Source organism: Sparassis crispa, assembly GCF_003851025.1.
Source record: "Sparassis crispa DNA, contig_000001F, whole genome shotgun sequence".
In the NCBI taxonomy this organism is placed as follows: domain Eukaryota; kingdom Fungi; phylum Basidiomycota; class Agaricomycetes; order Polyporales; family Sparassidaceae; genus Sparassis; species Sparassis crispa.
In genome coordinates this window covers 3,017,401-3,040,654 of record NW_020939748.1, presented here as the reverse complement: position 1 = coordinate 3,040,654, position 23,254 = coordinate 3,017,401, and the positions used below count along the sequence as shown (strand labels likewise).

The 23,254-nt window shown below is 54.3% G+C and overlaps 11 protein-coding genes across 11 annotated transcripts; 6 read left to right on the top strand and 5 right to left on the bottom strand.

Moving 5' to 3' along the window:
• Positions 1-241: 241 nt before the first annotated feature.
• Positions 242-1,723, bottom strand: SCP_0210760 (predicted protein; the record flags this gene model as incomplete). The annotated part of the gene is made up of 8 exons (XM_027754986.1): positions 242-412; positions 469-547; positions 612-698; positions 762-928; positions 980-1,152; positions 1,213-1,351; positions 1,403-1,549; positions 1,619-1,723. 8 exons carry the CDS (start codon positions 1,721-1,723, stop codon positions 242-244), a joined length of 1,068 nt encoding a protein of 355 aa, XP_027610787.1.
• A 952-nt stretch (positions 1,724-2,675) lies between these two features.
• On the top strand, positions 2,676-4,123 carry SCP_0210750 (Uncharacterized oxidoreductase; the record flags this gene model as incomplete). Its single annotated transcript, XM_027754985.1, has 9 exons — positions 2,676-2,759; positions 2,822-2,873; positions 2,924-3,146; positions 3,209-3,312; positions 3,372-3,496; positions 3,546-3,660; positions 3,719-3,798; positions 3,851-3,988; positions 4,052-4,123. 9 exons carry the CDS (start codon positions 2,676-2,678, stop codon positions 4,121-4,123), a joined length of 993 nt encoding a protein of 330 aa, XP_027610786.1.
• Positions 4,124-4,872: 749 nt separating this feature from the next.
• On the top strand, positions 4,873-7,533 carry SCP_0210740 (predicted protein; the record flags this gene model as incomplete). Its single annotated transcript, XM_027754984.1, has 2 exons — positions 4,873-5,081; positions 5,136-7,533. The coding sequence occupies 2 exons, from the start codon at positions 4,873-4,875 to the stop codon at positions 7,531-7,533; spliced, it is 2,607 nt and encodes an 868-aa protein (XP_027610785.1).
• A 1,170-nt stretch (positions 7,534-8,703) lies between these two features.
• SCP_0210730 (Tripeptidyl-peptidase sed3) lies at positions 8,704-11,181 on the top strand (the record flags this gene model as incomplete). The annotated part of the gene is made up of 13 exons (XM_027754983.1): positions 8,704-8,915; positions 8,963-9,167; positions 9,227-9,662; positions 9,720-9,770; positions 9,822-9,943; positions 10,002-10,077; positions 10,128-10,175; positions 10,227-10,371; positions 10,427-10,502; positions 10,563-10,648; positions 10,697-10,706; positions 10,760-11,020; positions 11,077-11,181. The coding sequence occupies 13 exons, from the start codon at positions 8,704-8,706 to the stop codon at positions 11,179-11,181; spliced, it is 1,833 nt and encodes a 610-aa protein (XP_027610784.1).
• Positions 11,182-11,287: 106 nt separating this feature from the next.
• SCP_0210720 (hypothetical protein) lies at positions 11,288-12,523 on the bottom strand (the record flags this gene model as incomplete). Its single annotated transcript, XM_027754982.1, has 7 exons — positions 11,288-11,323; positions 11,374-11,507; positions 11,567-11,679; positions 11,736-11,945; positions 12,013-12,105; positions 12,168-12,335; positions 12,411-12,523. The coding sequence occupies 7 exons, from the start codon at positions 12,521-12,523 to the stop codon at positions 11,288-11,290; spliced, it is 867 nt and encodes a 288-aa protein (XP_027610783.1).
• A 232-nt stretch (positions 12,524-12,755) lies between these two features.
• On the bottom strand, positions 12,756-14,323 carry SCP_0210710 (hypothetical protein; the record flags this gene model as incomplete). The annotated part of the gene is made up of 4 exons (XM_027754981.1): positions 12,756-13,976; positions 14,035-14,158; positions 14,209-14,259; positions 14,313-14,323. 4 exons carry the CDS (start codon positions 14,321-14,323, stop codon positions 12,756-12,758), a joined length of 1,407 nt encoding a protein of 468 aa, XP_027610782.1.
• A 109-nt stretch (positions 14,324-14,432) lies between these two features.
• SCP_0210700 (Transcription initiation factor IIB) lies at positions 14,433-15,795 on the top strand (the record flags this gene model as incomplete). The annotated part of the gene is made up of 3 exons (XM_027754980.1): positions 14,433-14,525; positions 14,591-14,875; positions 14,947-15,795. The coding sequence occupies 3 exons, from the start codon at positions 14,433-14,435 to the stop codon at positions 15,793-15,795; spliced, it is 1,227 nt and encodes a 408-aa protein (XP_027610781.1).
• Positions 15,796-15,990: 195 nt separating this feature from the next.
• On the bottom strand, positions 15,991-17,194 carry SCP_0210690 (Regulator of ribosome biosynthesis; the record flags this gene model as incomplete). Its single annotated transcript, XM_027754979.1, has 5 exons — positions 15,991-16,230; positions 16,289-16,545; positions 16,607-16,941; positions 17,002-17,097; positions 17,154-17,194. 5 exons carry the CDS (start codon positions 17,192-17,194, stop codon positions 15,991-15,993), a joined length of 969 nt encoding a protein of 322 aa, XP_027610780.1.
• Positions 17,195-17,430: 236 nt separating this feature from the next.
• On the bottom strand, positions 17,431-18,551 carry SCP_0210680 (Type 2A phosphatase activator TIP41; the record flags this gene model as incomplete). The annotated part of the gene is made up of 4 exons (XM_027754978.1): positions 17,431-17,625; positions 17,686-17,853; positions 17,911-18,172; positions 18,226-18,551. The coding sequence occupies 4 exons, from the start codon at positions 18,549-18,551 to the stop codon at positions 17,431-17,433; spliced, it is 951 nt and encodes a 316-aa protein (XP_027610779.1).
• Positions 18,552-18,720: 169 nt separating this feature from the next.
• On the top strand, positions 18,721-20,667 carry SCP_0210670 (hypothetical protein; the record flags this gene model as incomplete). The annotated part of the gene is made up of 5 exons (XM_027754977.1): positions 18,721-18,973; positions 19,034-19,279; positions 19,335-19,619; positions 19,674-20,038; positions 20,092-20,667. 5 exons carry the CDS (start codon positions 18,721-18,723, stop codon positions 20,665-20,667), a joined length of 1,725 nt encoding a protein of 574 aa, XP_027610778.1.
• An 864-nt stretch (positions 20,668-21,531) lies between these two features.
• On the top strand, positions 21,532-23,155 carry SCP_0210660 (Eukaryotic translation initiation factor 3 subunit M; the record flags this gene model as incomplete). Its single annotated transcript, XM_027754976.1, has 7 exons — positions 21,532-21,585; positions 21,640-21,832; positions 21,885-22,026; positions 22,077-22,295; positions 22,351-22,613; positions 22,673-22,822; positions 22,881-23,155. 7 exons carry the CDS (start codon positions 21,532-21,534, stop codon positions 23,153-23,155), a joined length of 1,296 nt encoding a protein of 431 aa, XP_027610777.1.
• Positions 23,156-23,254: the final 99 nt, after the last annotated feature.

The following is a 23,254-nucleotide window of genomic DNA, read 5'->3' as shown; positions in this document are numbered from 1 at the left end:
AGTGCACCTGCATGGTCAGTACTTTTTTGCATCCTAACGATAGTACCATTTACGCTGTAACGGTCTTTGATTAGACAGACACTTTCCCGATAGCGGTAGTAATAATGCTGCATTTTGTTGAGCGCAAGGGGACGCTCTTACGTTACGCTTTGAATGAATACCGAGCTTATGTCTTTGCACGACCCGCTCAGGTCGTCAAGAATATATACGACAAGTAAAACTGTACACCTCAAATCCCACATTACATGCCGGGGCCAAACAAGCTGATCCAAGCTGAAGGTGGAGGGCCACCTTCCCTGATTTTGGTCTGCCCGCAGTACGCGATCACGTATTTCGAAGGATGCCATTGCACAGTTGGCGAAGCCCCGAGCGCCGGGACACGGTGCAGAGGAATGCCTGTCTCTGTCGCGCACTGAGAGAAAACGGTAAAAATCAGGGACCAAATCCACGAAGGATTGAATGGCTTACGATGTCGATGTACGATCCTGTATTGGCGATTGCGATAAATTCGCCGTCATAAGAAAAGCTGAGTGCGGTTATCGCATGGCTGCAATACGTTGAATGCCGAGGTCAGTCCAGAAGGAGTAATTGACTGCCAGCTGACGACGTACTCGCAAACGGTGATCGTCCGCGTGCATATCCATTCGGAGAGGTCGAACAGGTTCACAATTGAATCGTTGCCGCCAGACGCGAGGTATCTGCATCAAGCATGAGACTTCTATCCGTGTTTGCTGAAGAAAAATTGGCAAGACGAGACGCACCTGCCTCGCGGATCGAGCGCAGCAGCCAAGCAGCCCCCAACGTGTGCCGGTGTACTGTGTATTGGTGATAGCGATGGGTATTCCAAGATCCGAATGGTATGCTCCGTCTGGTGAGTGAGGATGATACCATCGCCAACGTGGTTGAACGTAGCAGTCGAGGCCATTATCTGTTCATTTCCATAGTTAGGTAAAGCCGCCGGGAAGTACTTGGAACGTACTGGATCTTTGTCAGACAAATGCCACTGCTCTTTCGTTTCGTCTCCCTCTTTGCCATAGGCCAGCACAAACATTTGCTTCCCTGCACTTGTGTACAGGATGGTTCGGCCATCAGGCGAATAGTTTGTCTGGACAGGTGACACTTTCAATTGGCACTGTTGTATATATCGGCTCTCTGCATTGGACACAAGTAAACATTGGCCCAGGTATCAGAAACATAAGGTTGCAGACTCACGCCGCGCATCCCAAAAGACGATTCTGCGGTCCCTTTGACTTGACGTACAGAATAGCTCCGGATGTGTGGGATTCCACGACATATAGTCCACATCGTCCGAATGGCCACCAGAGAAGATAGTAGCCGATCGTAACTCCATCTGTACAACATCCGTTACACACGCTCAATGTATCTCAGCTAGAGAACTCACGCTTTTTTCAGGCCACCACACCCTGACAACTTTATCAATACCGACTGCACCCAGCCTCTTTCCGTCGCAGCTCCACGCGATGTGGTTCATCGACTGCGGGGACGGTATGCGGATGTCCCGTGGCCTGAACGCAGAGAATGTTGGAGCCTGTCCGCGAACAAATGATATAGGTCACTGACTCGTCTCGAGATTCATTCTGGTCGCGGGGAGTCGTACATGGATGCCTCTGGCAGCGAACGTCGTGTGCGGAGGCGGGGACGGCGGACGCTGCGGTGGGGGGATTTCATCGTCGTCTTTTCCGTTTGTGGGCTGGTTTGACATGATAGTACTTAGGAGGTAGAGGAGTACTTACCAGATGCCTTGATGAGGCGCTCAAGATCTCGATCACACTCCACCGTTTTTGGTAACTAAGTTCGTGAACGTTCACGAAAATTATCCTCAACTCCCATATCTAAGCTACGTATACCCGTCAGTAGTGTGTTCACGCGGCCCATACGCACGTCCAAAAAATATGTATATCAAAATCACTATAAATAATATCAATTCGTGCGTATACCGTGCACTTTGGTCGATGAGCTTTCACCCAATTGTTGAGCAGGCGAGGAAGAACGGCGTGGGGTCGAAGCCAAATGAATGAAAGCCCAGCACTGTATATCGGTCGAAATTTTACAGCGACGCAATCCTAATCTGCCTCGCATGTGATTCTCATCTCAATTATAGCACAACTACGTTCCGAGGCAAGACTCCCAGACACGCTAGCGTATGAAACATAGTGCGCACTGGGCAGGACAGAACGCTTGTGCTTATCAGAGATCCGACACCGGAAGATTTACCTTCCCCTCTGGCTAGAGGACGTCATGCCGGCGACGCGGCTGCCGCAACATGCCCGAGGCAAACATCGGTCTTAGACAAGTGTTACAGTGCTTTTGTCGGGGTTCCTGCACAACAAGCCACCGTCTGCCCGAGTGATCATGTCAACAGCTTCTTCAAGTCCTACATCATCGCAAGCGATTTCATGCCCAGCACACTGTGGTGTCCGACAAAGTCGCATTACACATCCTCCTTACTACGCTGCAATGCGCCTACGGTCTCAAGTTGACGCCTTGGGCGTATTCACGGTGCCTTTTGCGTATGTCTTCAAGTGTCGCAGATTGTCTCCAGTTGTTGACGATCGATTGTTTATAAGGGTCAGTGAAAACGTCGTTGCTCCAACTCATCCACTTCATCCAACACATACCGCACATCCCAACTGCTTCTCACATATCAATTCACCATGGGTGCAATCATGTCCGCCTTCACACTCTCCCCGCTAAAGTACGGTAAAGCAATCTCGGAAGCGTACCCACCTAAGCCTAAGGTCAGCCATATTTTCAAGCCGAATTGACCTTTGCTCTTGATCTTGACACAATATTTTTGCAGTGGTCGACGGAAGACATAGGTAACTTGACGGGCAAAGTCATCATCATCACCGGTAGGATGTATCTTACCTTCCAGCCCATTCCATCTGACACCGTAGTACAGGTGCCAACACTGGGATTGGCTTCGAGTGTGCACAGACTCTTGCATCGCATGGCGCCAAAGTATACGTCTGCGCTCGGTCGGAGCAGAAAGGATTGGACGCAGTCAAGCGAATCACGGAAAAGATTGGTGGTGATAGCGGACTCAAATCGGGGCAAGCCGACTTCCTACTCCTAGATCTGGCCGATTTGCAGAGCGTGAAAAAGGCAACCGATGAATTTCTAAAGTAAGCGGCTCGAAAACCAAAAAAATCAGCAGTGAATAACTCACCGTTGTTTTGTTCCCTAGGAAGGAGAGCAGGCTAGATGTGTTGATGAATTCCGGTGGTGTCATGATGCCTCCGGCAGGCAGTGTCAATGGCGCTGGATTGGAGCTCCAATTTGCGACAAACGGTATAGAGGTGTTCACCGTGACCCGCATGGTCAACTAATTCTGTTAATTATTCGATCAGTATTGGGACACTTCGCTCTCACACGCTTGCTGCTACCAACGCTCCTGCATACGGCCAAGACATCCGAAAACGGGACAGTTCGTGTGGTCAACGTAGCGTCGTCCGCAATCATGATGGCTCCTTGGGTAGGGTTGCTAATGCGGAGGAAGTAGTGTTGCTGACTACCACCAACAGGGAGGTGTCAAGCTCAACAACATCGAAGGAAGCTCCCAGATGCAAAATTATGGCCAGTCGAAACTGGGAAATATCATCTTCTCCAACGAGCTCGCGCGCCGCTATGGCGATTCCGGTAGGTGAACTCGAACTTTTTCTGGCGTTGCCCTGGCTCACGGTAGGATTTCCTGCAGGCATCTTGTCGGTGTCGCTGAACCCAGGTAACATCCAGACAGAGCTATGGCAACACCAGAAGTCCTTCTTCACACCGAATGTACGCACTTTCTCCTAAGCGTCTACTTGGCTCTGCTAATGCGTCCGCGCAGACCTTCATACACAAGTATCCGGTAGCAATGGGCGCGCTCACTCAACTGTATGGAGCAACGTCGCCGGAACTTACCAAAGCGGACTCCGGCGTGTACTTGTTCCCCTGGGCACGCAAAGGAGAGGCTCTCCGCAAGGAGGTACGTGTCATGAGAATTCAAAAAATAGGTAACCTGCTTACAACGATACTGGTTTGCCTGCAGGCTTATGATGTAACCTTGGGATCGCAAGTATGGGACTGGTGCGAGGAGCAGATGAAGGCGGCTGGTCTATAGGACTCAGCAGGCCTGCGTATATGCATTTATGAACGCTCGAGAGGAAATCATAGACCGTTTACATCGGAGATGCCACATACTGTATAATCTTGTTATAATATCGACCCCGTTCGCGGTGTAATCTCCCTTGTGCACGCAGTCTGATAGCAAGTGCTCCGACCCTGACAGCATGTGGGTATATTTCCAGGTTTACCCACTGGTATGAGAGTTGATATGTATTCCAGTTGGCATCTACATATGCAGATAGAGTCCAGATGCATCTTTGATGGGGTCGTTTGAGATAAGTACCGGGAATATATTCAAGTATTCACCGGTGCATCTGAGACCGACGAAAAAAAAGGCTTCGCCAATACGATCGTGTGCTCGAAACCGTCACAGAACAAGAAAACAGCATGGCGGAGAGGCCTGCCCAAAGAGGACAGTGGCAGGAGCCAGAGATGACTCCTTGCGCAGCGAGGCGTGCTGACAAAGCGCACGGCACCGCTCCTTGCCTTGTTGTCCTCACCACCATCGTCACGTCCGTCTTGCTCTCCGCCACACGCATCCTCGTCAATCCATTCATCATATTCTCATATCTTTCATTCTCCCTGCAATCATTCAACTCCTCGTTGCTCGATATCTTTCTCTCTGGTCTCTCGGTCGTTTGCTTTCCAGTAACTCCAACGCAGAAAGGTAAGTTTCATTGCTACTGTTTTCTGCATCTCCTATTGACATCCTAAACTCCAATTCATCGATCCCAGATATTTGCTATGCCTGCACCGGTCTCCGCGACAGTTTTCACCACCCCTAGCACGATCGACAAGTTATCTTCTGGTCCGCATGCGAAGAAGACACGCCTCGTCAGGCGTCGGGGACGGGGACAGAACGGGATAGAGAGCGACGACGAGATCGAACGAGAGGTCAGGTCGGATTCTGACACGGACGACCAGTCATCGTTCGACTCAGAGTCGGGATCAGAGTCAGTGTCAGATGACGCTCATCTGAATGGCCGCTCTGAAGTTGTCACCCCTAGTACGACCCAGAGTCCTCCGCCCTTGGAAATCGATGGGCATCCCTCTCTCAACGCATCATCATCGAAGTCTCTTCCTGTCGCATCGGATGCTGGTCCCTTCGTTCATGCCACAGATTGGGCGGATATGGTGGCAGCCGAGAATCTCAACGGCGTGGAGGATCTTCCTGTCATTGATTTTGCCGATCTCGACCGTCATGGTATTGACCAGCAGCTGCCTCCTCCTCCGCGGTCACGCAAATCTCATCGGCCAGCGAAGAAACATATTGCCAGCCGCTCTCTATCTGCGCCTCCGTCTTCGCCGCCCGCCCGGCCTCCGCAGGCTGCCGAGTCAGGCCATGTGTCCGATACAGAACAGCCCATGGCTTCCGCATCCGTTCATGCGCCTGAAGAGTCGCACCCCAGTCGACTCAGGGGCCAATCTGCTCGACAAGCATACCAGCAGCGCCTGGAGTCGGATCCTTCATACGTTCCAACAGTTGGAGAGTTCTGGGGGCATGACGATCGTCTGTTGGACAAAGATTTGCGTAGTTTGAGCGGATGGTGGAGGGGTCGTTGGCAGTCCCGCGGTCGTGGGAGAGGCGGGTTTTCCATGCGCGGGAGGGGCGGGTCAGGATTTTATCCTGGCCGCGTACCTATGCACCCCCAGGACAGGGTCGATGAGCTGGGCGGGCCAAGTTCTGCGGTACCCCCCGCTGAGGTACCACCTATCGACCAACCGTGGACGCATGATGGTTTCGAAGAGATGAGGCGGCGAGACGACCGGCAGCCCCAAGCGTCCTTCCGCCCTCAGCGTGGTTTCGCATTCCGCGGCAGAGGCGGTTTCATTGGTGCTCGAGGTCGCGGCGGTTTTGGTCGCGGTGGGAGCACACCATCGCCGACAGGATACCGTCTTGGGTTACCCCCAGGCGCAGCGCCAGGTCGTATTTGGTACGCCATGAAGCCTGAGCGCATGTGGACCAAACAGCACGACGCTTTTCTTTACTTCGATACCAGCCTGAAACCCCGTCCTGGGCAGGGCCCAGGATACCGCGTGAAGGTCCCAGGCGGGAAGGAGGAAATCGTCAGAGCCGCGCCCCGCCGCTTCGGAGCGTCCTCGTCGGCAGCTACTGCACAGGCGTCATCTAGTCAAGATGATGGCGAAAGGCAGTTCACGGTGCGCCTTCCTCGCAAAGCCGGGAAGGAGAAAGCCAAGGAGGAAGTGCAACCAACTGTGGCTCAGACTCTGGTGGCCGAGGAGCCCGCAACCACAGTAGTGGAACTCTCCATCGAGGAGGTCTTTACTGTCCGCCCGAACGTGGTGCCCAATCGCAGGATAGACATCCCGGTTCAGCCGCAGGACCCGACCTCATACACAGTCCCACCGCTTCCTGCCCCTGCATCCTTCTACCCACCAGTTCCTGTTTTGCTGTCCCAGCCGCAGAGTCCCGCATCGAGTCTGAATGCGGATAAACCTTCTGCGCCGCAGGTGCCTACCCAGTCGATGGTAGCTCAAGCGTCTGGTCCTGGCCCCAGTGTTCAGATTCAAGAGTCGGTCCCTCGGAAGCCATCAACTCCAGAGGAGTCTTTGCCGAGTCAGCCAGGTCCATCCATTGAGGAAGCACGTGCTGCACCACCGACACTCCATCCTCTACAGACGGCTTTTTCACCTATTCCGCAGACGTCTCCGTTGTATGGCTCGCCGTTCGGCTATGCACCTGCGTTACCCCCAGGCATTGGCATGAGTCAACATGGGATGCCCTACGAGCTCGCTACGGGCCGTGCTGTATTCATTCAGCCTACTCCGCCGCCGATGTTTACCCCTCGCCCTATGATGCACTCACACATGGCGCACCCTTCTACCAGTGTTCCATTTGTCCCCTCTTATATGCAGCACCAGCCTTCCCCCGATTTTGTATCGCACTCGCATACGCCACCGATGAACTCGTTCATCGACGCTTCTACGGGGACCCCCATTTTTGCGCCGGCGCGGCAGAGCAGTCGTATCGAGATCCGTGCACCTGTGGATTCGAGCGAGGGCAAGAAGGTTCCTCCGCGACCTTCTGGACTCAGGACGTCGGTGTCGAGTTCTGGACAATACGGTGCTGCTGAAATCCAAGTGCAGCAGCCGGCCTCACTGTCGGGTTCGTCCGACACTTTCGGTGCCGCACCCGTCAATGGAGTTCCAACGCTCAATGGCGCTTCTCTGCCGAACGACATGCAGCAACCTGTGGAGCCGCAGCAGTTCCAAGCTGTGGACCCGGCGATGGTATATGCGCCATACCAGCAGCAGTACTACTACCCGGAGCAGTACGGCTATCCGGCGTACATGGATATGTCGCCGCCGGTGATGCAATACGAGACGTACCCAGCGTCCGCGGAGCACCGTCCCCCTCCTCCTCAACCTATGATTTACTACTAGTCGCCCTATGCGTTATGTCGCCGTTTTGCAATCTGCTTTATCATATCTCTGCATACACATTATCAAATGCGCGGACCTTTTATTGCGCCAGGTCGTAAAGCTCTCTCTTCATACCCGTAATAGTCTCCTCCCGTACGCCGCTTTCTGTCTCCGTCTCTCGAATTGCATGTTCCTCACGATGGCTCCTCGTGTGCGTGTTGAAGGATCGACATCTCGGTCCTCCTGTGTTCTTGATTTTGCGATGGTTGGTGTGTTGGTTTTTATGCAATGACCGACTTCATTTCTACTGTCTTCACCCCCTCTCCCTCTGATGGTCAGTCTGTAGATAGTACCTGCACATTATCGTCATGCGCTTGGCCTTTCCAGGTGAATACAATGGCTATGCTTTTCCTTGTGCCGCGTCTGGACGTTCTTGTTCTCGTCGCGCGACTTAGCGCCTCTTGCTAGATAGCGATCCACTTCTGAGCCTCGATCACGTACTGGCATGAGCCCGTTGAGTAATCTTTTAACCTCATGCAGTTGTACCCACCTGCCCTCGTGTCACTTGCAAGGTCAACGTCGCACGCAACCAGAATTTTCCTCTTCAATTGTATGTCGTGTGTGCAACGGAACGTTAACAAAAGGCCACTCGGTCGCCGCCAAGTTCTAGGACATTCGTTGCCGGCGGTCAATTTTCGGCTATGCAGCGCTAACCGCTCCGCCAGCCACTGCGGCCAGGGGAGCATCTGCCACACTGAGATGCTGCTGTTCAATATTAATGATTGAAGCTGACGGACGCCCACCGTATGTGGACAATTTACCATTATTCTGCGGTATACCGTGTGTGACGCTTTCGCGGTCTGTCCACCTCCCCCGGGAGTACGATACAACATGATGCACCGGGAAAGGTTTGAAGAACGGAAACCTGCATCGCTTAGTCGAAAATCCGAGCACTGTCCGAGGCCAAGAGGAGCTTCCGTTGCAACGATCCGCTGATGATCGAGGTGCGTCAATGACTGAGCAGTGCATGGACGCTCTAATAGTTGCGACCGTATATGTGTCACCCCGCCCAGCTCTATTCCCAGCCGCGGTATTTACGTGACCGGAAGCTCCCATCCATGTGGTACGCACACTTATATCTGTCTCTTCCCCTGCTCCAGTCGTCTAGCCCTCCCCCGTCTCTTCCCCACCATGAGGTCGCTCTCCGCCTGGCTGCTGTTGGCGCTATGCCCGTTCGCCTATGCTGCCCCGAGAGGCTGCACCCATAAGGTCAAGGAGAGCGTGCCTCCACCCAGAGGATGGACGAAGCTCGAGCTTGCGCCCGCCAACCACAATATTGAGCTGCGCATAGGACTTCCTCAGTCCAATTTCGCTGAGTTGGAGCGCCATCTCTATGAAGTCAGGTCAGTCACCCATGTGCTCGTATTACAGGCATACCGACCGTCCTTAGCGATCCGTTCCACGAGCGCTACGGCGAGCATTTGTCCAAGGAGGAGGTCGAGGCGCTCATTGCTCCCAATCCGGAGAGCATTAATCGCGTCGACGAATGGCTTGCATCTCATGGTATAACAGCAGAAGATTTCTCTCGGTCTCCCGCTCGGGATTGGGTCAAGGTCAAAGTCTCCGTCAGTCTTGCGGAGAAGATGCTTGATACAGTGTGTTGCGTCACCTACTTATCATACCCGACATCGGTTGATTGATGGGCCTCCGCTAGAAATATCATGTTTGGGTTCACGACGAAAGCGGTGACGCGGTTGTTCGTACGACATCTTACAGTCTCCCGGAAGATCTGCACGAGCATGTGGAGCTGGTCCAGCCGACCACGATGTTCTCCCGGTTCAACAGTTTGAAGACCACTTATATTCTCGACCAGGATCTACCTGCGGCTACGAATCCCGATGAGCCTACGATTAGCGTTCCTACTGCGTACAATGGCTCTGTGGATGCCAGTTGCAACGGTACCATCACAGTCACCTGCCTCAAGCAGCTCTACAATGCTGTCGGTTATACGCCATCGGCCTCGAATGGCAACCACATCGCTGTCACTGGGTATCTTGATCAGTATGCCAACTTGGAAGACCTGCAGATGTTCTATGCGGATGAGGTGCCTGCTGCTGTCAACACGTCCTTCACTTACGTATCCATCAACGGTTGGTGGATCAACTCCTTTTTTTTGCTGTGCACAGGCTGATATGGTCTCTCAACAGGCGGGCAGAACAATCAGACACTGGATGAAGCAGGCGCTGAAGCCGATCTGGGTCCTAATGTCTCCTTGTATCGACTTAGATGGAGGCTGACATGACCTCCAGACACCCAGTTCGCTTTCGGTCTGACGTTCCCCACTCCTGGGACGTTCTACTCCACTGGAGGAAGCCCACCCTACGTCCCAGATATTCTTACTCCCAATGATACCAACGAGCCTTACATCGATGTATGATTGATATCACTCCTTTCAACTAATATTTCTCATGGATGAGGTTATGTATTAGTGGCTTGGTTACATTCTCAATGCTACTAATCCACCTCAGACAATCTCTACCAGCTACGGTGACGACGAACAGACGGGTGAGATTCGTCGTCTAGCGCCCAACATTTTGTTCTAATCTCTACGTCAGTTCCTTATAGCTACGCACGACGTGTTTGCGCTGAATTTGCTCAGCTAGGTGAGCCGCCACGGCATTTGTAGAGTGTTTTCTCAACTGATATCCGATCAGGTGCCCGCGGTGTCTCTTTGACCTTCAGCTCTGGTGACGGCGGTGTCGGTGACGGCAATCCGGACCCGGCCACGCAGCAGTGCTACACCAACGACGGACGCAATGTGACGGAGTTCCTCCCTGCATTTCCAGCTAGTTGCCCGTAGTAAGTTTCAGCATGTGCTGTTGGTGATGCAGTATTTATAACGGGGATGCGACAGTGTCACAGCGGTGGGAGGCACCATCTACGTACCAGAGCAGGCGGTATTCTTTTCTGGTGGAGGCGTAAGTAACTACGTGAGTAATTGCTCGTGCTATTCATGGTGTACGGGATAACCATGTTGCTCTGTACATCAGTTCCCGCGTCCCTCCTGGCAGGAAGATGTCGTGGCCAACTACTTTGACAATCTTGCACCCGGCACATACTCAGGCCTCTATAACACGTAAGACATTCATTTTCACGTCCACACTGGTGCTGACTTTGTGATCAGGACCGGACGCGTGCGTCTCAATGCTCTACGATCTCTATGAGACAACTGACCGAACGCCTACAGGCTTATCCGGACGTTGCAGCGCAGGCGTTCTATTTCAAGATCTACCTTTCCGGCAACGCGACGCTCATCGGCGGGACGTCTGCCGCGTCGCCGACCTTCGCAGGATTCGTGTCCCTCTTGAACGACGCACGCATCTCACTCGGACTGTCTCCGCTGGGCTACTTGAACCCGCTCATATATGCCGTCGGCTCGAGGGTCCCCGAGGCCTTCAACGATATCACTGTGGGCAACAATCCTGGATGCGGCACGGAGGGCTTCAACGTGAGTACCCAGCATCTTTAACGTCCAAATGCCGTGACTGAATGAGTGGTGCGCAGGCTACGGCGGGATGGGATCCTGTCACTGGCTTCGGCACGCCCAATTTCGCCAACTTGAAGGCGCTTGCTACGTATAATACTACAGCTATATCGAAGCTGCTGTAGACACTGTTCACGGACAGAGCAAGGAACACTAACGAGTAACTATCGTATGATCGTCCAGACGCAGGGTACTGATACAGGAAGTGTGAAGAAATAAATATTATTTGGGTCATTTGCGCATCCTCTTCTTGAAGCGCTCCATGACCTATACTGAAGTTCAGTACAATTTGAGCTACAATGCACGAGAGGTCTTACCATTTCATCGGTGGCCATTTGGGCCCGTTCACGATGGGATCTCCGATGTTCGTCGGGAGGCATTCCCATAGCCTCGAGCTTCGCGTCTCGGAGGATGTCTGCGTCGGATTTCGTCTTGAGATTGGGGCGGTAGACTGTACCTCAATTTCAGCAACCACGCTGAGGCAAGGGATAAATGGTAAAAAAGGCTTACAGCGGGAACCAGCCAGACGTTCTTCGTCGTCCGTTTTCTTCTTCCGCTCCTTCCGCTCCTCCGCAATGATGCGCTTTGCCTTCTCTGTGTCCTCGATGTTCTTCAGCCGGGTACTGTGCAGTAGTATCAGTTACAATGCCGGGCGTACGGCAGCTATGCAATAACTTACTCCATCCCAAGGTCGACTTCGGGAATAGCGGTGAGCATCGCGAGACTGTTCGTGACGTTCCCCTCATCCTGCTCCTTCTTCTCCTGCCGGACTTTATACCGATCAGGGACGCGGAAGAGTTCGGCGTAGGGATCTGGGGGGCCGCTGTCCTGCTCGGACTCTTCTTGTGCTCCCTGCCGAAGTTTCATGTGCTCCTCTATATACGCCATCCTAAGAGACGTAAGAACGAAGCCAAGATAAATGACCACAGTATGAACCATAGTAGAGGAGGACTGACATATGCTTGTCCACGTCGAGTACATTCGTCTGCTGCGTGAAGTTGTTCGTCCGGACGACTCTGCGCGCCTTCGCCTCTGCGTCCTCCTCTTCCCTTCGAGAGAGAAGACAGTACCTGTCAGTGCACAATCCCGCTATGTGTGAGGCGCGACGTACTCCTCCTCATTATCATTCACGTCCGCGCCCTTCCTCAGGCCGCCCTGCGGCTCATCTCCCTCGCGCGGGCGTTTCCGCTTCTTCTTCACGTCGCCCTTCGTGAGCCTGGCGGCATCGATACCCTCTCGCGCACGCCGGAGCTTGCGCAGCTCGATGAGGTCCGTGACACTGCAAAATAAAGTGGAGGCGCGAAGTCAGTCTGCTGCACGCGTGCGAGCGAGAAACGCCATCCAGAGGACCTACTCTAGCTTTTCGTCGCCATCTTGCGGGGAGTCGTCACCCTCTGTCTGGTCGTCTGGGAGCTCGAGGGATCTTTGACGGAGGTGGGGCGGTGGGCGAGTGCGTCTCTTGATCATGAGGGAAAAGAGAGAGATGCTGTATAAGCGCCCGTGTCGCACTCTACGCAACAAAAACAAATCTGCAAAAAGATAAATTTGAGACGCAAACTGCCAAAGTATTGCGGAGAGGTCTGAATCGTGCATGAAGAGCATACAAGAACACCATAGTACAATCAGGACAGCTAATATATACAGACGTACACAGCAGCGTCAGATGCATATACCGTCACTTCCATCCTGGATCTGTCTGTCACAGCTCCTCAGAAGGCGCGGTTGCAGGCGACAATGACCGTGGGGTGGGGAAGTCCGTACTCAACTGTCCTGTCCGCTGCCAGTTCACAACCTCCACAGGTGTAATGTCCCGCACGGCACTATGAGAAGCCTCCGTACCCGTACCACCTCCTTGCACACCTGCTGCGACACCCTGGCTGTCCTCAGTGGCAGGGGAGACATGCCTCGACAGCAGAGACTCTGGGGCACGGACCCCACCCCGACGCAGGCGAGGAGCCACGGCCGACCTGCCGTCGCCTGCTGAATCTGAACTGCCCGCAGTCACATCAGGAGGTGCCGCGGACGCTTCCGCGGCAGTGGCGGTGAGCGTGTACCACATCTGGGACGAGCTCGGAGTACCACCGGGGGAGAGGTCTGCAGGACGAGCTGAGGGAGCTGAGGGACCAGGCTCTGTGGTCTCGGAAGTCCAGGGGAATGCAAGACCAGCTTCGCGACGGTTCCGGGCCTGGGACCATGGGCTCAAGGGGAAGAACCGTCTCGCTGGGGGCGCGGCTGGCAGTCCTGCCAGAGCCTCTTCACGAGAGGGAGACTCGTCTCGCAGCCTGAACCGCCATGCGCTGCTCGCACTCGCCGTGTTATCCGCATGCCCCGAATCCCGAAGAGAGCGAATGTTGGAACGTCGATGATGTGTGAACTCGTTGAAGTCGACCGTGCGAGAGCGGGCGGGCCGGCGTATCGAGCTCTGACGAGTCAAATTGGAGCTGCTATTACCGAGCATCGCCCAAGCATTGTTATTCCGATATGTTGATGATAAAATCGGAGGCGATATCGGACGCGGGCTGGTGACGCCATAACGATCGCGAGGGCCATCGGCCGGTTCAGGAGAACCGGTGGCCAAAGGCGTTGGTTCTGAGTGTGGATAGTGAGGGAGATCTGGCAATTCGTGGGCGTTGTTGTAGGCATCAAAGAGCTCTGTGTTCAGGCGGACGCCTTCGAACGGCCCGTTACCGCCGCCGACCACCGAGCCAAACTCGTCGTCGTCATCAGACCCTTGCGTATCCTCCGCCTGAGCAGCGTAGTCCATGAAGGGGAAACTGCGTCTGCTGCTGGCCCTGCCGAGGTTGTGACGGTTGCGGTATATATGCAATGGGGCAGCCTGCATGCGCAGCGTCTTCGCCGTGCGCTCCGAGATAAGACGGCGGTCAATGGGATTGGGTCGCGTACGACGCTCAGCCATTTCCTAGAAGCATACAGCTCTGGATCACCGACTCATGCCGACAAAGAGGCGCTGAGCTCACTTTCACCAGTACATCAATTATGGAGGCGGTGAACGAGTCGCCCTCGTCGAGTTCTTCGACAAAGGCCTCGTAGGATATCAAGGGCTCTCCGTGCTCGAGCCTAATTCTCTTTACCGCGCCTGTTCTGATGGAGACATTAGCGCATGACTTGCGGAGAACGAGACGATGACCTACACCAGGCTTTTCATTTTGTTGCGGAGGACGTCGTCGTGATACTCCAAGGTCCTGAGAGGTGGTTCAACATGGACGAGGTGGAGAGAAAGAAGGCGAGGACGAACCATTTGCCCATGTTGCTGGTCGACTGTGTAGACAGACAGTGGTGAGAAGAGTGGCGGAAGTGTCTCTCGATTGGCCCATCCTGTTTGCGCGTGTTTGTCCTCGCGCTGGATATGTTTGTCATGCAGTGGCTCTTTGGCTCTCACGTCTCTTCAGCCTCTACGCCCATCGTCGCCGCGTCGTCGTCGTGTCCTTTGTGCTGCAGGGTGTCCGTGGTAGGTTTATCTTACGTCTGTATTGGTGTTCCAATGATTCTATACACTTCAGCGACCGGCCTTAGTTCGTCCATTGTCTGAGCGGTTTACTCTCATCTCGACAAGCAGACTCCGTCGCCGAACAGCCCACACCTGCCATGGCTTATTCTCAGCCCTTTCCTCTCGCTCAACAACTACAAAAGCCTCAGCAGCTTACCTTTGGCCCCGATCTTGCGGTTCGCTTAATTTGCCCCGAGTGCAAAGATCCCAACCCCAACATCGTCGAAGAGTTCAGCAGCGGCGATCTGGTATGTGGCACGTGTGGGCTGGTTCTGGGCGACCGGGTTGTCGATACGAGGAGTGAATGGCGGGTAAGTGCTGGCGCCCCGATTTTCCCCCTCTTTGTGAATCATTTTATGGGCTTTCCTTATGTGGCTACTAGACGTTCGCCAATGACGAAGGCGATGACCCGTCGCGTGTTGGTGCCGCGTCCGACCCTCTCATGGACGGTATCGAGCAGCTCGATACCGCCATTTCCTTCCGTGATGGCGGTTCCGGCATCGCGCGCGAGCTTCAGCGCGCAGCGTCTCGCTCTACCGCATCGCGTGCAGAGCGTAACCTCCTCACAGCTTTCCGCGAAATTGCGACGTGGTGCGACCAATTCTCCCTCCCAAAGACGATCTCCGACATCGCGAAGCAGCTCTACAAGCGCGCGGACGAGGAAAAACTCCTCCGCGGAAAGCCGCTCGACGCGGTCATTGCAGCATGTATTTTCATCGCGTGCCGGCAGGCACACGTCCCGCGCACGTTCCGCGAAATTTGCAACCTCACGCGCGTCAGTAAAAAGCTGCTTGGACAATGCTACAAGGCCCTCGAGCAGGCATTCAACCTAACCCCCGGCGCGTCGTCGACGGTCAGCCGGCGCTTCGGCAGGGTCGTCGGGGTTAGTGGTCCGGAGGACCTGCTCGTGCGGTACTGCAACCACCTCGACCTGCCACCCATCGTACAGCCCATCTGCTCTGACATCATCAAGGAGGCACGCGAGCTGGGCATTGCAGATGGCCGCTCACCCGTATCTATCGCTGGTGGTGCGATATACTTCACCTGCCATCTCCTTGGCAAGGTGAAGAGCATACGTGACATCAGTTCGGTGGCGGGTGTCAGCGAGGGCACCATTAAATTGGTGTACAGGCTGTACTACGCGGAGAGGGAGAAGCTGGTGAAGGAGGAGTGGCTCAAGGATGGGAAGGCGAATTTGGATAGGCTTCCCATGGACAACTCGAGCAAGTGAAGGCTCACGATCATTGTTTGGGCGGAGAGGTTGGAGAGACCCCGCCATATTGTACTCTCTGCCGTTCGTAATATGCAGTCCTTTGTATACTTACATCCAATGTTATTCGATTTGAGCTCCTTGAGCTCTCGGTTTGGTGTAATTCATGTCTTGACCAAGTGAAAAATACCCCAAAGCAATTGCATTAGGAATCAACTACCTACGGCCCTTCTTGCTCTTGCCACCACCGCCTTCTCTTGCGAGTGCAGCACTGCCCTTCCCCTTACTTGCGGACCTAATTGCTTTCCTGACATTTAGGACGTCCCCAGATCCGCCTCCCGGGTTGCTCAGAGAAGATATCTTCGCCTTCTTCGAGGGTCCTTCTCGATCAAGCTTCGAGATAATGGCAAGATTATTTGACTTCTCCCTCGACGCAGATACTTCGGTGGGATCAAACTGAGGTTCGTACATCTCGTTAGAAAAAAATAAAACGAAGGAGGCCGATGCTGCATACCTTCCGTTTCACACCCTTCAGTTTTTTCTCGCCCTCCAACTTCTTATCAAATTTGCCCATGCTCGCGGTACTCGTGCGTGTTGTGGCAAGTGTCCTGTCGATGTTCGTTTTGCGGTCCGCCGACGAGGCAACCCCAGCACTCGAGCTCGCACCCGACTGCTGGGCACGCGCGACATTTGACTGGTGCTGCCGCTCGTTCTTCGCAACCTTTGCTTTACGCTTATCGCGCACAACTTTCGCAGGGTCATGGTCGACATCTGCGCAACGTTCAGCACGTTCCACTGATCTGCCCAAACGCAGAGAAGATAAAAACCGTACCTGCATTTGCCCGCACCTCCGTGAGCCACTGGCCCTCCTCCTTCTTGTTCGCACCGCGCCAGCCCCAGCGGTCGACCCACTCCTGGCGCTCCTCATCCCACACCCGCTTCTCGCGCGTGCGGTGCTGGATACCCTTCGCCTTCGCGAATTGCTCCCACTTGGTCGGCGGCTTCGGCTTCGGCAGCGGCTTCGCACGCGGGAGCGCCGTAGTCGGCGTGGGGAGCTGTGCGAGCGGCCCGTCCTCGGAGGCGGTCGTCGGGAGGGAGAAGAGCGCCCCGATCATGGCTTGGGCGCCGTCGCGTGCAGTGGAGAGGAGGTAGTCTTCGAGGTTCGCTCTGTATTAATTTAACGGTCAGAATATGTCGCGATTGAAAAGGAGGATGTAGGAGACGTACTCGTAGCTCTCGGCATCCACTGGGTTCAGGTCCGTCACTGTCAGGAAACCGGTATCGATCTCGAGAGGGATGTCCTTCTCGACCGTGACGGCTTTTCTGCAAAGTTCGGTTTCAGGTGCATCACTCGGAGACAACAACCTCGGAGAACATACTGCTTGGCTGCATGGGCAGAGAGGATATCTGATACGTCCATGTTTTGTTTTGCAAAGGTAGGTGAAGGGTATATAGACTGAGTCCTTGAGCGCTAGTTAGGCGGCGAGAAAACGAAGATCGAGAGGGCCGGGGTTTGCCGTCATACAGCTCTCATCGTCGGGTTAGGGTTCTAATGTTCGACATAAAATCATAAAATACAATTCTGACACACGACAACATATAATACAGACGGCTCTGGGAATATTGACGGGATTAGTTGAGTGAATATATGAGAATTCATCGAGCCTCGGGTATCTTGGCATTATTCACTCCGGATTTCTGTAGAGTTGCGACCGACAATTTGGTACCGAGTCCTCTCCATCGCGTGCCAGCACCGGCCTGCTGCGAAACCTCTGGCGGCATCTCTGTCAGAGTCTTTGCGATGAAGGTTGCATCCGTGAGCGGTGTCAAGTCGTCACGCTTGGGCAATCGCTGTTCACAAGCGAATGCATCAGCAACAACCGCAAACTCGCAAAAAGTGTTGCGACATACTCGTTTCAGCCACTCGTATGGAGCCTCCCACCCGCTGGTCTCTCGCACGACCAGAGAAGGAGACGATGCGAACGAGTGATATATCCGCGTGTCATACGTCCGAAAGAGGACATGATCTATTCGGAGCGTGAAGCGCGACAGTATGAAGAGGCAGGTCGGCATGACGCGCTGCGATCCAACGTCAGAGGGAAAACTCGGAAACTTCCTGTAAAAGGACGTACTCACTATTCTGATGATTAACTGGGAAGTGCCATTGTCGTGGAGCTCGTCCTCGAAGAGCGGTATCTCTGCGTAGAACAGGATAGGATCCTGGCGAGTAAGCTCAGCCAGTGGGATGGTGTGCGACGAATTGTCCGCTTCAGCAGGTTGCCATGATACCGAGTCTGAAGTAGCTATGGCATGCCCAGGGTATATGGTGGTGTACGTCCAGTCATACGGCTTTGTGGGAACTGTTTTGGGCATCGGAAGCTGGGACGACGGTCCCGACCTAACATGAAATAAAGGCACAGGTCAGGAACATGAAATTAACCAAGGCCGTACCGACTCTTCAGCCAGGCATCCGCGTGCCCCACCTTCACGGCGCCATCGCCCTCCCCGAGCTCTCCGTTCTTAACGGCCTTTAAAGACGCCTCGGTAGTGAACGCATACTGCCAGCCGCTGGTCTTGTGCTTCAACTCGAGCGCATTATTCCCAAAGGTCATCTCGGGCAGCGGCATCCCGCTCAGAGCCACCTGGAGCGCGTCGCACTCGCCTGCGTTTGAAATGGGGTTTGTGCGTGCGGTGATGACCCACTCCCCAATCTCGATGGTGCGTGAGTTCGAGAACTCGCTAAGGTGATGCTCGGGGGTTGGTACGGTGGCGGACATGATGAAGCCAGGTAGAAAGGAGAGACGGGACGACGAGCGCGAATGGGCGATCGAGTTACCGGAGTTTGAAATCAAAGTTGCTGCAATATTCACTGCTTCAGTCCACAGCAGCCACTTGCAGTGACAACGTATAAGCATTAATACCAGCAGGGTGAGGAGCCACGATATTATGGACAATTCCCCCCCGTTGTCGCCGCAAGCCCCTCCTCAGGACCTCTGGTCGTCCATCCTCGATTCCGTCTCCACATCTCGCTCCATACCCTCCAAACAAATCCTCGTGCTAGGCCAGCCATCCTCCGGCAAGTCTGCTCTCGTATCCGCCTTACTCCAGAAGCCCGATTCAGACGAAGGTAACGAGGAGAAGCGGTACGACTTCTCGCTGGGATATGACTGGGCGGACGTGCGGGACGACGCCGATGAAGGTGAGTGCGAGCGCCCTCCGTTGCAGCACTTGTGATGAACGGACGTGTTTTTGTGTGTAGATACCCTTGCACGGCTGTCGGTGTACACCGTGCCGTCCTCAGCACCCTCGTATACCGCGTTACTCCCCCATTTTCTACCGCCGCGCGTGTCGCTACCACATACCCTTGTCGTAATCGTGCTGGATTGGACGCGTCCCTGGACCTTTGTTGAGGAGCTGCAAACATGGCTAGAATGGGTGGAAAGTTGGGTGAGGACGAGCGATGCGCGGGAGCTTGAAATTGTACGGGAAGAGAACCGTGAACGATGTGAGCACGCGTCGTTGTCTTCCTGCTCTCTGAGTTTGAGACCGCCAATCTGCAGTGCAGGCACATCTGCAACATTATACTGAACCATCTGCCGAACCAATACCCACTACTTCTACCATGTCAAGTACTCTCCTGCCACTAGGGCCAGGCACATTTACGCATAATACCGCTGGCGTGCCCATCATCGTAGCATGCACAAAAGCAGATCTAATCGACGGGACCGACGACATGATCGGTGCCGGGACCTCCGGAATGGGCGGAATGGTAAAGGGCAAGGGAGAGGAATGGGAAGAACGGACGGACGGCGTCATGCAGGTCTTGCGGACCATCTGTCTAAAATGTGCGTCACAGATACCCTCGCATATTTCCGTCTTCACGAATAACGCATGTCTAGATGGCTCCGCGCTGTTCTACACCACGCCTCTACCTGCTACACTGCAGCTCCTCCGACAGTACGCCCTCCACCTACTCTTTATGCCGCCCGCACCAGCACCCGGATTCGCGTCGGCCACAGATGCACCCGCACCCGTCCGGAACCGCTTCCCCTTCCAACATAAACCAAACACGCTCGACCGCGACAAGATCGTCGTACCAGCAGGGTGGGACAGCTGGGGAAAGATCAGCGTGTTGCGCGACGGGTTCGACGCCAAATCATGGGGCGAGGCTTGGGAACACGACCTCGACCACGCGGAAGATGACACCGGCGAATCGGGCGCGAAGAAGATGTACAGCATGCTCGTGCCCGACCAGGGCGCCAAGGTTAGCATTCCCGCGTGGATTCAGCATACGGGGCCGAAACTGACTGCCCGCAGCCCCCGCCATTACCCCCCTTCAACAACCCCACGCCCGAGCAGGCATTCCTCGCCAAGAACTACGACGAGAACTCGAAGAAGCCCGACCGCGACCCACGTGGCGCATTCCGAAATCCGAACGAGAGCGTCGCGGCGGGCATCGTCGGGCCCATGGGCAGCAGTAGCTTCAACCTGCCGAACGTCGAGCGCGCACTGACCGAGATGGAGGGTGGAGTCGGCGGTGCTGGTGGCGGTACCGCCGCGCTCGGCATGAGCGTGAGCGGGGATGCCGCGCGGAAGCTTGGGGGGCGGGCGGCGGGGCGCCCGCCCTCGACACTCACTGTCCCGTCCGCCGGTGGCGCCGGGCGCTCGACTGTCCCGTCGCCAACGCTGTCGTCTGCGGGCTCACCGAGTCCCACGGGCGGGCAGACGCAACATGAGGTACTGCAAAACTTCTTCCAGAGCTTGTTGAGCTCGAAGGACCGCACTGGCGCAGGTGCGAGTGCTGCATCTGGGCGGGCGGCGTCGCCCAAGGCCAATGGTAATGCAACAGCAAGCTCGAACGCGGGTGCGAGTGAAATGGATGAAGGTAGTTGAGCTTAACGTCTTTGGAGGGTTATATCATTCATGTACTGTCGTTATCGGAATGACCCATGGTCGCATGCACCGTACACACTAATACGCAGGCTTAACGAGGTGGTAACAGGCCTGTGCATTGAAGAACGAAGAAGAGGTACCTGCTACTACTCCGTGACGATCAGTACATATGGTCTCCGGCGATTTCTGGAGGTTGGGCGTCCCGAACCCAGTCCATCGACTAGTTACAGATTCCAGCTGTAGAGGCTGTGCAGCTCACATTAAACCCCTGGGTCCCGCATCCGGGAGTGTTGGCCACTTCGAACATCCCTGGGCGGATTTTAAAGGATGAGAGAGGGCAGGCTCTTCGCTAACGTCATTATGCACTCATGGTAGGGAACTGCTTTTGGTTGTCATCCGATCTCGATAGAACATCTGGAAGAATGCAGACTGAGCCGCGACAACTGTAAATGAGATGTCAATGGACTTCAAAACTAATTGATACGTATAGAAACTGTTTCCTCAGTACGGGCACTTCACGGGGAATAGAGTACCTGCGATCACGACGCCAATAGTTGGTATAGCAGCTTGTACAGGCACAGTCTGGAATCTTTCGATCCATGTTGACCATGATTACGTCTGAGGTCAGTGTACAGCCTGCCTGAGATGACTTCCGGTTCTCGGATGAGAGAATACGCTACAAAAGAGATATTCAGGTGCATGGCATGAGATGTATGACACTCTGCAATTCATACAGTAGCGTGTCACTATGAGCTAGATGAACTTGAATTAAACTTGCCCGATCCGTATCGGCAACTTGGATGGTTGGTAGAAGCACTTGCCATATTGGGCCTCTAATCTTTGCCTCAAACTTCCTCCCAAAAAATGCCCGCGACAGACTCGGTATCTGTATTTACAGAGGGCACCTTCTCGGAACAGGTACCAGTCTTTAATATTCGAATGAAGCGAATTGGGCTGATCTTTGTCGTTCAGATCCGCGAGCTGGTAGTTTACCTTGCACGCGGCCATCCAGAGGAAGAGAGGGCAAGCTACATACAACCCTTCCAGGATGTTCTGACCGTAGCAGATAACGAGAAACCGATCGAAGAAGACGAGGACAGGCAGAGAAAGGTTCTCACAATGGTGGTCAGCGAGGTGAAAGGGTTGGGAGATGGTACGGACAAGGGTACGCTTTTCACACCCTGTTTTGGTCTTGGTATCGACTGACTGCTATTCAGAAATCGAGGGATTCTTCAACCTTTTATTTTCTCACTTCCTCACCGTTCTACCACTTGATGCACCCGAGACAAAAGTACATCTAATTGCTCTCCTACAAGCTATATCCTCCACTCCAGACCAAACACTGACAAAATATCGGATGTATGAAGCACTTTCGTGTTGCCCCTTGACTTTTAACGACATCCGTCCAGATTGTCAAATATTTTCAACGCAATCCCTGGACAATCTGCTCTGAGATTACTCGTTTATAAGACGCTGATAGAAATCGCAAGCGCAAGTGACGAGCTCGAGCATCTTACCCTCGAACGAGCAAAAGTTGAGAAGTGGCTACAAGAGTGGGATGTCTCGCAGCAGGAGAAGAGCGACTTCTTGAAATCGATCGCCGATGCCTTTGCTAAATGTCAAGAACTGTGGGTAGCCTCCTTTGAAGAAATAACTAAATAACCGTTTTACCTCTTATGTCAGAGGAACATCATATGAATATACGTTGTCCTATGTCAACTCTCTCCCTCCGTCCTCACCATCGGCACACGCTGCAGCTGTGGATGCTATCGCCACCGCACTTCGGCTACCCTCCCTATTCGACTTCGACCCGTTATTCCGCCTTGACGCCGTTGTATCTGCAAAGGACCACGAGTTATTCTCCCTGCTCCAGATCTTCCTGAACGAGGGGCTTCCTGAATACCACGCCTGGTCGGCGAGCCACGCGAATGCGTTTGCCCAGTACGGTGAGTGCATCCCTATTGTTCTCGCTTCACGATTGTGTGCAAATATATTCATTCCTCAGGGCTCGACAAGGAGCAGCTAGAGCGCAAGATCAAACTCCTCAGCCTCACAACCCTCGGGTTCCAGAACATTGGACATGACCTGCCTTACGCCTCTATAGCGTCCACGCTGCAAGTCGAGCCTTCTCAAGTCGAGCGCTGGGTCATTGACGGTATGTGCTCATTAGATGTACTATGTACTGGATGTGTGTTGACATGTGCGATGTTCAGTTATACGCGCGGGTCTTGTTTCCGGTCGTCTATCCCAGACGACACAAACACTGCACATCACTCGCGCAGCAGCGCGTGCGTTCGAGCGACCACAGTGGGAACTGCTGGAGAAACGACTGGGCCTCTGGAAGACTAGCATTGCAGAGGTGCTCGAGGTCGTAGCCGCCGCCCGAAAGAACAATACAACAGAGGCGGTAGGTGCTGCAGGGGCAAGCGCAGCACCAAATGGCACAGAGACGCCCGTCATTCCTGCAAAGACTGCGGCTGCAGCGTGAGGGAGGAGTGCACAGAGAAAGGTGCCTTTCCGAGCGATTTATCAGATGCTGGGTCACCGCGGCGGTGTGCGATTACTGCAACGAACGCATGTAGCATTA